This window comes from Echinops telfairi, unplaced genomic scaffold (genome assembly GCF_000313985.2).
Source record: "Echinops telfairi isolate 266 unplaced genomic scaffold, ASM31398v2 ScPeMD7_7400;HRSCAF=8409, whole genome shotgun sequence".
Taxonomy (NCBI): Eukaryota; Metazoa; Chordata; class Mammalia; order Afrosoricida; family Tenrecidae; genus Echinops; species Echinops telfairi.
The window spans coordinates 32,204,545-32,218,103 of record NW_022111300.1 but is presented as its reverse complement, the minus strand read 5'-3'; the positions used below and the strand labels follow the sequence as shown (position 1 = coordinate 32,218,103).

Genomic DNA, 13,559 nt, shown 5'->3' with positions numbered 1-13,559 from the left:
GGTGGGGGCAGTGGTGGGGGAAGGGGTGGGGCCTCCCGGGCCATGTGGATGACCGCTTCGATAGTGGCCATGATGGTGTCTTGGCTGGTGGCTGGCTCCAACACTAGTGGGCTCAGGGTGGGTTTCTGGCCCCTTTTGCTGGGGAGGTCGATGCATTTTTCCAGCACCGGCATTTGGTCTCTGGAGTCCTCATCAAACGGGGTAGGCTGCTTCCGGGGACGCCCTCTCCTCTTCTTGACAAAATTGTTGCCTGTCTTTGATTGTCTCTGCAGCCGCTTGGCCTTCAGGATCTTGTTCACGTGGTCCAAGTTCTTCTTGGTGGACAGGATCTTGGTGTAGTTGCACATCTTCCGTACCTCGCACTGGATGGCTTCAATCTCCCGCCGCTTGAACCGCTTCTTCAGGGTGGAGCTAGCTGCAATGGGATGAGAGAGAAGAATTTAGGAGCAGAATGCAGGGTGTCTGAAACCTGGCCCCTTCGGTGAGAACTATATACTTGGCTGTAACGCTTATGGAGAATAAATGCTGTGGACGTGGCTCAAGACCTAGTACTCTTCTTCCTTTGGCCTAATGGGTTATGTGTTGGGCTGGGAACCACAAGGTCAGCAGTTGATAGCCACCATTTGCTCTGTGGGAGAGAGAGAGCACTTTCAACTCCCATAAGAAGTTACAGTCTGGGCAACACACAGGAGGGCTCTACCCTTTCCCAGGGCGTTGCTATGAGTCTGAATGGCCTCAATGGCAGTGAGTCTGGCTTTTTTGTGGTTGCTGATTAAAATTAAAGACAATTACAATTAACATCAGTTGACCCTTATGTGTGCGAAGCATTTCTTTTTATATGTCAGTCCTCACATGCAATGCCCTAGTTCCCATTTTACAGAGGCGGAGCTGCCCGACAGCCATGGCAAAGCCACGGTATAATTCTTGCTTTGCATTTTTTCCCCTCATCCCTCGGATCAGCATTTGAGCTTACTTGAACTCTCTCTTGGTAGATGTGGAATGACTAAAACGAGACACAGCCCTTCATTACGAGCAATAAGTATGGAAAATTCATAGAAAGTGTCACCCTGGAAAGGAGCCCTAATGATGCCGTGGTTAAAAGCGCTTTGGTGCTAACTGGAGGGGCAGTTGTTTACACCCACCAGCGGCTCTGCAGGAGGAAGAGGTGACTGGGCCATTTCAGTGTAGATGACAGCTTTGGAAATCCTATGGGGCCCTTGGACTCTCCTGACAGGTCACCATCAGTTGAACTTGACCGGACAACAATGGATTTATCAACCTAGAGGTCCCTAGGTAACACAAATGGTTTGGTCTTGGCTACTACCCAAAGGCTGTTGGTTCAGTCCCACCCAGTGGTATGGAAGAAGAAAGGGCTGATGATCTATTTCTGGGAAGACACAGCCAAGAAATCTTGGTGGAGCAGCTTGACTCTGTAACACATGGGTCTCCACGAGTCAGGGTGGACTCTGTTTGTTTGTTTTCTTAAAGCAACCTAGCAGAAGAGTTATCTTGACCTCAAATATGTAACTAAACCGATTTTAACCCTTCCCTTCCTCAACTGACAGAGGGAGGACTAGTTCTGCGGGCAGTAGAGTTGGGATGGTACCATTTCTCGCTATTTGTTCCCTATGTTCTGGATTTGTCAAGTGCCCTGAGGTGTTCAGTTAACCAAGTTCCCCCTAACTGGCTCATCCTCTGTGGGCCTCCCGGGAAACACCACCCAGGTGACTCTGAATCACTTACATGCCTGCCATTGGGTTTTTCATGTCCTGGTGGCCAGATGCACCTCTGTTAGAGAAAAGTTCCCTATTCCTTCCATATTAAAGAAAAGTTATGTATCTTGTTCACAGTACAAAAGTAAAAGAGAACTATCAAGAAACACTCTAAGAATCTTCTAGCATTAAGTTTACAATATTCCATGAAGCTCATAGCGTTATTACAAGTATAGGCTCTCTTTGCAATTTATGTTCTGTTTAGTTTAGACCACCCCTCCCCCAAACTCAACCTGTTCCCCTTGAGCCAATCTTGACTCACAGAGAGTGCTGTACAACGGGAGAGACCTGTTCTCTGGATGTTCAAGGCTGTAAGCTTTATGGAAGCAGACTGTCATTTCTCTCTTGTGGAACAATGAGTTGCTTTGAACCCCTGACCTTTCAGTTATCAACCAAATGCTGAACCACAGTGGTGAAAACCACCCTTAGGGAAAGAAAAGGTGATATTAACACCACATGTGGGGCGGTTAGTTGGCACTGTGGGACTGAGTCAAGCACCGTGGAAATACTCCATGGGTGGGTGGTCATTTGGGGCAAAGGTAACCAGTGAACTGTCCCTCTGTTTTCCTTCTTCTTTTTTGAGTAAATTTTTTTTTAAGGAAAGAAAGGAATAATTTTAAAGACTTAGCAGAAAATCTCACACTTAACACTTCATTTTATATAAAGCACAGGTTTTTGTTTATTTAAGTTCTTAATTAAAAATACGTATGAAATAAAAAATAATGCTGAGTACTGGAAATGTATAGAAACGTCCTAAAAACAATGGACTTCTGCAGACCCACCGTTCATATTCAACAAATGGTCACTTTCTGCATATTTGCTTTTTTGCTAAAGAAAAAGTAATCACCACTGCACCACCACCAACACCAAATTACAGATTTGGACTCCAGTAAGTCGCTACTGCCCTCTCTGTTCCATGCCCTTTCCTTTTTGCATGTCTGGTTCCAGATAGGTGAACTCATATGGATGAAATGTCTGAAACCGCTCAATGTTGGCATGATGTGAGAAACTGAGATTACTTAAAAATTTTTAATTGCTGTTGTTGAGAACAAACACAGCAAAATATACACCAATGCACAGTTTCTACCTATATTTAGTCATATTGATTACATTTTACAACCATTCCCAACTTTCTTTCCTGAGTTATTCTTTCCCATTAATTTAAATTCACTTCCCCTAAACAACCGTGTTGTTACGGTCATTTTGAGCCTATATAACCATTCTTAAAGGAGTTTAATGCTGCAGGCAGATGCTTCTAGTAGTTCAGCGAAACCTAACTTCCTCAGTATTAAGGAAGAGGATATTTTTGGTTTAAGGTGTAAAGATTATTTCAGGGCAAGAGTTTCAGTGGTTCATCATTCCAAGAAGTCTGGAGTCCAATGGAAAGTCATGGACTTTGATTAGGATTCTTCTACATGAATGTTGATGACAATATTCAGTCAAAGGAGGCAGTGTCCAGAGCATCAGTTGGTCACCCATTGCATAACCTCTTCCTATTCCTGAAGTTCCTTCCTCTGCTCTGCTAACAGATAGAGACCTTCGATGTTGTCTGCTAAGCATTTAAGATCCCAAACATTATGCAATGAACTATTCGGTAGAACGGAAGAACTAAACATACACATATGATCGGACCAATTAAATGGTCCTACAAAACCAAGGCCTTAAACTTTCAAACCAAAGACTCAAATACCAGGAGGTTTGGGGTTGTATGATATAACCAGCCTCAGTAGTAACTTTTTTGGTCGTTGTTGTAAATATATCTATTGTGCAGTTTTTACCTATTTAACATTTTTACAAATGTACTGCTATTGACAGCAATGAGAATAATCAGCCATGCAGCCCTACCCTGAATCAATATGGTATTTCTATCACTATTAAAGTCCCTTGTGGTATATACATACAATGGAGTACTATGCATCTCTAAAAAGCAGTGATGAACCCATGAAGCACATGGCCTCATGGGAAGAACTGGAGGAAATCATGCTAAGCTAAGTAAGCCAAGCACAAAAGGGCACGTACAACATGAGTTCGCTGAAGTAAGCTCAAAAAATGCAAATGGGGCATAGGGAAGAAGCTACTATATACAAACATTCCTGGGATCAGGTCCAGGTAGTATGGCAGGGGCCAGACCAAATCCAGGGATACATATTGTAGTCAACTAAAAAGGAGTGGGGGGAAAGAAAAAAAAAAGACATGGGTAATGGAGGAACAGGGCACTAACCCACCCAAGGGCAGGATATTGTTTTTATCTCCACAGGGAAAGAGGGACCAGACTTCAACCAGGTTCTCCAAGATGTGAATGCAACATACAGGCATGAAGCAGGGAACCAGTAGAGAGGTCTGTGGGCCATCCCCAATCCCAACTATGTGGACAGTCACCCGTCCCCCCAGCAGATTTTACTTCAGAGAACAGCACTTAAGCTACAGCTCAGGGAGAGGGACATGTCTGATCAGAGCACACTGGAGCAAATGAAGAGGGAGGAAGAGAGAATGGAGCAAATCCTCGCCCACCAAGCTTTGAGGACGATATCCATGCTCAGAGCAGCCAATGCACAGAGAGGACCATAGGGTCAGCCCTACTATGAGACACAAGTTCCCTCACTGAACCATAGCGCTGCCAGGGACAACAGTGGCGACACAGCATGGGAATTGTGCCTGATCTGAACCCACCACACCGAGGCAAAACAGTAAGGGTGTATTATAGAACAGCAATGATTGCAGAGCAAGGAAGTCCTGAGGGAATACCAAAAATAGACGTTGGGGCCAGTGCATGGAACCCCATCAGATTCGACCAGAAAATATTACTAAAGGTCAACAAACAGACCTTGAACTATTTACAAGCTTTTCTCTTTTTTTGGTCATTTTTTTGCTGTTGTTTTATTTTCTTTTGTCGTTTTGTTTTGCTCTGTCTTGTTTTTAGTGCATATTATTATCTCTGCCGGTCTATCTACATAAGATAGGCAGAATAGACAATCTGGAGGAGAAAACAACTGGACCAATGGTTTCTGGGGGACATGAGACAGAGGGGGGGTGGCAAACAGGAAGTGGTGTTAACAAATCCAGGGACAAGGGAACAACAAGTGATCCAAAATCGGTGGTGAGGAGGGTGTAAGAGGCTTGGTAGGGCTTGATCAAGGGGAATGTAATCGAGAGGAATTAATGAAACCCAAATGAAGGCTGAGGATGATAGTGGGGCAAAAGGATATAGAGGAAAGAACTAGGTGGTAAAGGACATTTATAGAGGTCTAAATACAGGCATGTACATATGTAAATATATTTATATATGAGGATGAGGAAATAAATATTTGTGCATATATTTATAGGTTTAGTATTAAGGTAGCAGATAGTCATTCGCCCTCCACTCAAGGAAGCAGATAGACATTCGCTCTCCCTCAATGGAAGAACACTTCGTTCTATTAAAATGGCATTCCATGATGTTCAGCTTCTCAACACGATTGCTGAAGACAAAATGGGTACATAAGCAAATGTGGTACAGAAAGCTTATGGTGCCCGGCTATCAAAAGGTATAGCGTGAGGTCTTAAAGGCTTGAAGGTAAACAGCCATCAAGAAGAGAAGCAACAAGTCCATGTAGAAGAAGCACACCAGCCTGTGTGATAATGAGGTATCGATGGGATCAGGTATCAGGCATCAAAGAACAAAAAAATCATATCATTGTGAATGTGGGGGAGTGCAGAGTGGAAACCCAAAGTCCATCTCTAGGCAATTGGACATCCCCTTACAGAAGAGTCTCGAGGAGGAGACTAGCCAGTCAGAATGCCGAGTAGCAACAATGAAAAATAAAACTTTCATCTATTTCTTAAATCCTCCCTCCCGCCACTATCATGATCCTAATTCTACCTTACAAATCCGGCTAGATCAGAGGATGTACACTGGTACAGATAGGAATTGGAAACACAGGGAATCCAGGATAGATGGTCCCTTCAGGACCAGGGGTAAGAGTGACAATACTGGGAGGGTGGAGGAAAGGTGGGGTACAAAGGGGAACCAATCATAAGGATCTACATATATCCCCCTTCCTGGGGGATGGGAAACCAAAAAGCGGGTGAAGGGAGACGTCAGACAGTGTAAGCATGACAATATAATAATAATTTATAAATTATCAAGGGTTTGTGCAGGAGGTGGGGGCAGGAGGGAGGGGAAAAATGAGCTGATACCAAGGGCTCAAGTAGAAAACAAATGTTTTGAGAATGATGATGGTAACAAATGTACAAATGTGCTTGACACAATGGATGGATGGATGGATTGTGATGAGTTGTATGAGCCCTCAATAAAATGATTTTAAAAAATAAATAAAGTTCTTTGTCCTTGTTACTCCTGCTGCTAGTATACTTCTTTCTCAAGAAAATTTCCGTTTCTTATCTTTTTGTACATAATCAAGGTCATACAATATTTGCCCTTTTGTGATTGGCTTATTTTGTCTTCACAGTCCATCCTTATTGTAGCAAAAATCAAGACTCGATTTCTCCTACTGTCTATCATATCTCATTGTGCACATGTGCTGCATTTGGTTTAAGCATCCAGATGTGGATGGGTATTTGGGCTGTTTTCCCCTTTTGCCTGCTGTGAGCAGTGAGGAAATGAACAGTGCTGTGCACGTCTCTGCTTGCGTTTCTATTTCTAGGTCTTTGTTTTATATACCCAGGAGTAAAAACTGCTGAACCATATCCTAGTTGCATTTTCAGCTTTTCGAGGACCATCATCACAATGTTTGTGACAATGGTTGTGCATTTTGCATTCCCATCCACAATGCATAAGGGTTCCAATTTCCCTGAAAGTTTACCAACATTTGTTATTTTCTTTTAAAAATCTTCAACCTTCTCCAAAGAAACACACTCACTGCCATCAAGTTGGTTCTGACTTAGAACAACCCGATGGACAGAGCAGAACTGCCCCCGAGGGGTCCCAGTCTGTGAATCTTGTGAAGTTTGTAAATAAGAGCAGAATGCCTTGTTTTTCTGTTGCAGAGAAACTGGTGGTATTGAACTGCTGATTTTGGGCTAGCAGTACAAATCATTACCACGAGGCTACCAGGGTTCCTAGTAAGAATGAGAAGGGAGATTATTCTGGTTTTGATTGGCATCTCTTGGGTGCCTAATAACCGATCATCTTTTCACATGTTTGGTGTCCATCTGAATGTCCTTTTTGGTGAAAGGGCTATTTAAGTCTTTTGCTGGCTTTATGATTGAGTTGTCTTTCTGTTGTCAACGTTTCATATATGTATTAGTTATTGGGCTTCCGTCATGTATATGTTTTCTGAAGATATTCTAACAAATGGTAGCTTGTTTTTTCCTTTTTTTTGTAGTGTCTTTGATGATATTTTTATGAGGTCTTATTTATTAACTTTTCTTTTCTTGTTTGTACTTTTGATATTATATTGGACAATTCACTGTTACGGGAGAGGGTTGACAGTATTGCTCTTGTTTTTTGTTTTTTTTTAAAAAACTTTGTGGTTTTAGTTTGCATGTTTGAATGTCGTGTGTGTGTTTATGGTGGGAGGCATGGATCCTGTTTCACATTTCTCTATGTGCAAATCCATTTTGCCCAGCACCATTTATTAAAGAAAGTTTTGTCCCTCATTAAATGGATTTGGCACTCTTATCAAAAACCAGTTGTTCTTAGATATGTGTGTTTGTTTCTGGACTCTCAATTCTATCCCACTGGTCCTTATGTCCATTTTAATAGAAGTACCAACCAGGTTGCTTTCATTACCACGGCTCCATATCCAAACCCCAAACTACTGCCTTCAAGTTGATTCTGGTGCATAGCAACCCTAGTAGGCAAAGTTAGAAATGCTCCATAGGTTTGCCAAGGCTGTCAATCTTTATGGAAACAGATTGCCTTCTCTTTCCTAAGCAGAGAAACTGGTAGATTCAAATTGCCAACCTTTTTGCAAGCTAACCAAATGCTTAAATCACTGTGCTACCAGGACTCATTATATCTTTATAATAGGCTTTGGAATCAGGAAGTGTGAGTCCTTCTAATTTATTATTTTCTTTCAACATTGCTTTAGATATTCAAGGTCTCTTGTCATTCATAACAGAGTGGAAGATTGTCCAGTACAAGAAAGCTGTTGAATATTTGACTGGTTTTATGCTGAATCTATAGATCTATTTGGATAGAACTGGCATCTTAGCATGGTTAAATCTTTCAATCCATGAACATGGAATGTCATTACATTTATTAAAGCCTCCTTTAATCTTTTTCATCAGTTTTTTTTTATACTTTCATTATATAAGTCCTTCACATCCTTGGTAAGATTTATCCTTAGATATTTATTTTCTTGGATGGCACTGTAAATATAATTGCTTCCTTTAGTTTCTTTTCATATTTGAAAGTATCTCATAGTTTTCTTTTCACCTCTAGTGTGTAGAACCCAAGTGATTTTTTGTTGCTGTTGATCTTGTACTCTGCAATCTCTTAACTTTCCCTATTAGCTTGACAAATTATCTTGTGAATATTTATATGTAATATAACGTTATCCATGAATAGACATAATTTTATTTCTGTTTCAACCTGTATGAGAAATTTAGAACTACATCACACTTCTGGCTTAAAGGCAAATCCCTATAATCACTTTGGAAAGAAACTTGTCAATAATAGTGAGTATTGTAGATGAAAACGCTAATGCCCCTGCAATTCCCCATTGAAGTTGCCTTTCTAACTCGTTTGTAACAGGAGACAAAGGACACATAGGATGTTCTTTGCAGCTCAGTGGATGTATGAGAAAGATGTAAACAATTTAATGTTAACCAAAAGGTAGCAAATACACAGTGATGTATACAAACAATGGAATGTTATGTACGCATGACTGAAGTACATATAAGGACATCAAAACTTGGGTCAATGGAGCAGTTCTACTCTGCGGACCTGGGTCACCTTGTGTTGGATTGGACAATGAAAGAAAACTACTAACCTAGAGTATATCCGTTTAACAGAATCTTACACAATGGGGGGAAGGTTCTATGTCCGTGCTCTCTCATTCATTAGCCATTAGCTACGTGTGACCACTGAGCACTTCAAATATGGCCGGTACAATTGAGAAACTGAAGTGTGACGTCTACTTCATTTCAACGTAAATAGCCGCAGGTGGTTAGTGGCAGCCATATTGGGCAGGACAGCTCTAGATCCAACCACAGAGAAAGACGGAGAACAGGGAGCTTCACTAAAACACTAACTGTGAGAAACTCCAGGCAAACACTTGAGAGCCTTAAATAAATTGTTGTGTGTGTGGTGTGGAGCCAAGGGAACAGAGATCTACTCTTGGCAACAAATATTGGTGATGGTTGCATATCAGGATTGATGTAATTGCTGTCAATGACGTGTACAGAGGAAACACATGGGATAGCAAATGTTTTGTTATCTATATTTTTACAAGTATAAAAAAATTTAAGACTCAAACAGAAAGAGACTTGGATAATCAATCAGTCACAATATGTGGGTCATACCATATGCTAATTTGAGCAAGCTGTTAAAAGAGATCATGAAGTACATGAAAATGATTATAAGCTCCTTGGACATTTTATAATGCTATTCAATTAGTGTTGATTTTCAGAGTGTGATAATTGCATTGTAATTATGTTTTTGAAACACATGCTGAAATATTTATAGAGGAAATCACATGGTATCTGGGATTGGCTTCAAAATACTATGAGATAAAAGAGCTAGGTGGAGGAACTGATGGAATAAGCCTGTCCTTGAGTTGATATTGTAGAACTGGAGCAATGTGCACACAGATGTTTATTATGCATTCTGCCTACTTGGATATATAGGCGACGTCTTCCAAAATAAAAGGCTAAACATTATAAATGATGACGGGCAATGAAACATCTCTCTTAGAATCTTGTGACTCAGGGTGGGGTCTTTGTGATTTTTCACGCTCTGGTCCAAGGACAAGAGATTTCCTCAGTTAAAGGTATGCTTCATCTTTCAAGAACAATCTAGCTAGGAGCTGCCTGCTGATTAATGGGGTGAAACACTGACTTGTTTTTTCTGTATTCTCTGCTGTACAATGGTATAACGTTAGATCACGACCCAACCTCTGCTAATGATGTCAAGTGTATAGACATAGTCCCCGCCTTGGTTTTGCATTCCTGTCTTTTCACATCTATTGAACAACTAGTTTTTATTTTTCCTTATGTTTATGGCCTAGACTTTTAGCTCAGATACATTTTCCTTGCTTGTGAACAATACATGAAATGATTAGGAGTTAGCAATCCGGGTGAACTAGAATTCCAGGCCTCTCTTTTGCACTTGTTCCTCTCAAAGTTCTCCTCTCGATTTGGTCTTTGCTGTGATTCCTTTCTGTATATGCATTACCAACTTACAAGAATCTTTGCATCTGCCTTTACAAAATGTGGAGGGTCTTTATAAAACATTTACCTCCTGCAATACTTTTGAAATCCTAGTGTGTGTGTCGGGGGTGGGGCAGGCTTTGGACCTGGCACGGTTTGATATTCATAAATCTTTCTCCTTATTGCTTATGATTTCACTGTCCCTCTAAATGTTTACAGATTTTCCTCTCGTTAAATTGTTTCATTATTGGACAGTAATTTCTGGGCTCTCGTTGGAAGATTGATTCCATATTTGCTCTCCTTCCTATAATTGTCCTATATCTCAGCCTGTTCTTTGTTAGTTTTAAAGAACAATTATGAGTGGCCGAGGGGAAACGCGAGTTCATTGTTTTTTCTTTTTCATAACCTTCTGATGCAAATTGCCTTCGTGATCCGTGATCCTGTTTGTATTAAAAGGGTCGTGCAAATGGCTGAGCTGGTTTGAGTCCAGATCTAGATTTTCTATCTTTGCACTCGCGCCATCGGAGAATTGTCTCATCAGAATTCTGCTGATTTTCTCACGTCTTTGTGGACTGTTTAAGACTGGGCTTAGCAATGCTATCTGTACACAGACTTTATAGATGTAGTATATCCACCATGAGCCGGGCAATGCTTCTAGGCTAATTATATATAGACGGTTCCTCACAAAGAGGTGCTAAGGGCTTAGAGATAATATTTTGCCCGTGAATAAGATCCTTCTTGGTTTTACAAGAAAGTTTGAGAGGCTGAAGAGAGCTCAAACTTCTCTCTCTAGCCCTATGAGTCTATGGAATTACCCTAAAGGGAATGGCAGGGTGTTAGCGAATGCTCACATCCCTGGGGATGACTTAACTTCCTATGGGTACAAGGGTGGAGCAGCATTTGCCCAGGTCGGGGGCTAACAGCTACAGTGTGCACTGTTTTGTATGCTAGTATAATTTAAGTTTTTATTTTTAAGAAAAGAGTTTTATTGGCATATATTTCACATAATCATTCAATCATATTAAGAAAAGTTGAATAATCATCACCACAATCAATTTTAGACTCTTTTCTTCTCATACTCATTGTTGTTAGCTCCCTATTCCCCCCCAAACCTCTCCTGCCATGCCCCTAGGTAATTATTAATCCAATTACTGTCTCTATAGATTTCACTATCCTTGATTTCATATACAGAAAAATTCTTAAAACACAAACAGGGAGAAAACAAACAAACAAACAAATAAAAATTTCAACAACAATGACTAGCTAAAACAGAAAATCCTCAATTGAAAAGACAGCAGAAAATATGAAAACTGGAACCGTACAATGGTTCAAAAGGCAGGTCAGGAGGGGAGGGGAGTTTGGGAGCAAATAGTGAAGGTGGGAGAGGGAGGAGCACTGGAGCTGATTGTGATTGGACAGCTCACTTTGGGGGCGAGTCAACCCTGGGGGAGGGACTGCTTTAGGATGGATGGGGTGGTGACAGTACAATTCCCCTTGATATGTTTGAATGATTGAACTACTCAATTCTATGGTATGTACATGATGTGCCAATAAAACTGTTGGAAAAATAAGTCAATCAAAAAGGGAGAACAAATGAGAAGACCTTCCACTGGAATCTAACTACATCTGCCACAAAGGCCTTGCCTCCTTTCTGAGCTCACAAAGTTCCTGGCATGGGACCGCAGCAGACAGCATGGCAGGGCCTGGCGCAGGGTCCATGGCCAGCAAATAAAAGAGGCAGGAAAGTCAATTGTTATATGATCTCCAGCGTAAACGGTGCACTTGTGGTCTTGTACTGGCGAGCAAGGGACTCAGTAATGGTCTCTGGAAACTTAAATGCTGCTTTTGACTTTGTCGGATGTTCAACGCAACCCGACTGGGCCTGCCTTTCCTTTTCCATCTTTAGAATTGAAACTAACATACAGTCCTGGGACTATCAGCTTCCCCCCACCCCTCACCCTGGTGTGCTTCTGTCCCTAAGCTTTCTGCAAGGTAGGGCATGTCTGCATGGCTGCCGAGCATTAGGGCACGTGCTATAGCACTTCTGCTAGCCAGTCTCATGGACGGAGGGAGCATGAGGGGGAGCAGTTTGCGGAGGACTTGTCAGAATGGAAAGGTGGCCCATTCTGTCCATACTGTCACCTTATTTCTGTTTGGGCTTTTTTAGAAATAGTTTTGTGGGGGTACCACTCCAGTTTTTTTTCCTCCACCCTGCCGCAGGCTCTAGAACTGATTATCAACCCTTTTGTTGGGTTATACATTACCCAAGGAGGAAGCAAGACCAGGTTTCAGGAAGAAAACAGCAATAATTTCATTTATATCACTTAAATTTTCTTTTCTAAAAATAAGAACGACGTTTCCTAATATTTAAGCTGCCAGGAGGGCCATCAGTGATCGATTTCTGACTTGCAATGAGGGAGACCTTGGCGCAGTTCTCCAACAAGGTACCTGATATGCAAGGTGCCACCTGTCAATCAGTGGAGGCTTCTGTGTCTTCATCTGGTGATTTTGTCATTTATCGAAGTTCATCTTAAAATTTGGTGCCCAAGAATCGAATTGATTTTCCATGTGGGAAATGATTTGTGCAGTAAATTTGGCTGATTAATTTCTGGGGTCCTGGCACAATACCTCTGTTAGTGAGGACTACATTAAAAGACATCACCCTTATTGTCGACTCATATATAATGACAGTTCAATGAACTCCCATCAACAATTTCATACAAATTACCACTCAACCGTATTTCCATAAGGATGACAACCAGAGCTGGCCATTGCTATGTGGGATTGATGGTTCTGTCCCCGCTCCCCACTCCCTCTCCTCTAAACCTAAGTGCCAGATTTTTACTTAGATGTGAAAAGGTTAATTTTATGGTTGCCAGTCCATCTAGTCTGTTGTGAAAGTTTTAAATCCTAATTGTGTGTCCTTGGTGTTTCCAGATTTTCAGACATTTCAAAAGGGTTTGAAAGTCAATAAAGTTCAAGCTTGACCCTTGAATTCCTCTGGGCAGGATCCCAGTGACTCAAGTACATGGGACAGCTTTCCTCTTTATGTTAAAATAGAGTGGAGGGGAGGGGGAAGCTAATTTTTATAATAAAAATAATCTCTGCATACTTCATTAAAAAACAATAACCGGTTTATACTTATTGCTCTTAGACGGGTTAGAAGATGAAGGATGAACCACAGAAACAATAACTTTGCATCGTCTGCAGGGGTGTGCTTCACTCTATCATTCTTTAAGTGACAGGAGGGATATTGCATCTGATGTTGGACCTGGTGCAGGTGGAATCTTGCACTTTTCTTTTTATCCAGAGGCAGTTCTCCTGCCTCTGCGAAAAACAAGAGAAAATCGCATAAAACACTAACAGCGTAAAATGAAAACCTAGGTGCGGTACCGTTGCTTTCAACTTTCCACTGGGCTTTTGGGTTTAATTCAGTTGTAAATGTTTTTTCTTTCTTTTTTTATTATCTAGTAG

At 41.3% G+C, this 13,559-nt stretch overlaps 1 protein-coding gene across 1 annotated transcript in view; it reads right to left on the bottom strand.

Moving 5' to 3' along the window:
• Positions 1 to 13,559, bottom strand: part of SETBP1 (SET binding protein 1) — a 413,338-nt gene that overhangs the window by 2,982 nt on the left and 396,797 nt on the right. The window contains exon 6 of the mRNA XM_004702964.2: positions 1 to 415. Within this exon, the coding sequence (XP_004703021.1) occupies positions 1 to 415 (415 nt within the window). The remainder of the gene's footprint in view (positions 416 to 13,559) is intronic.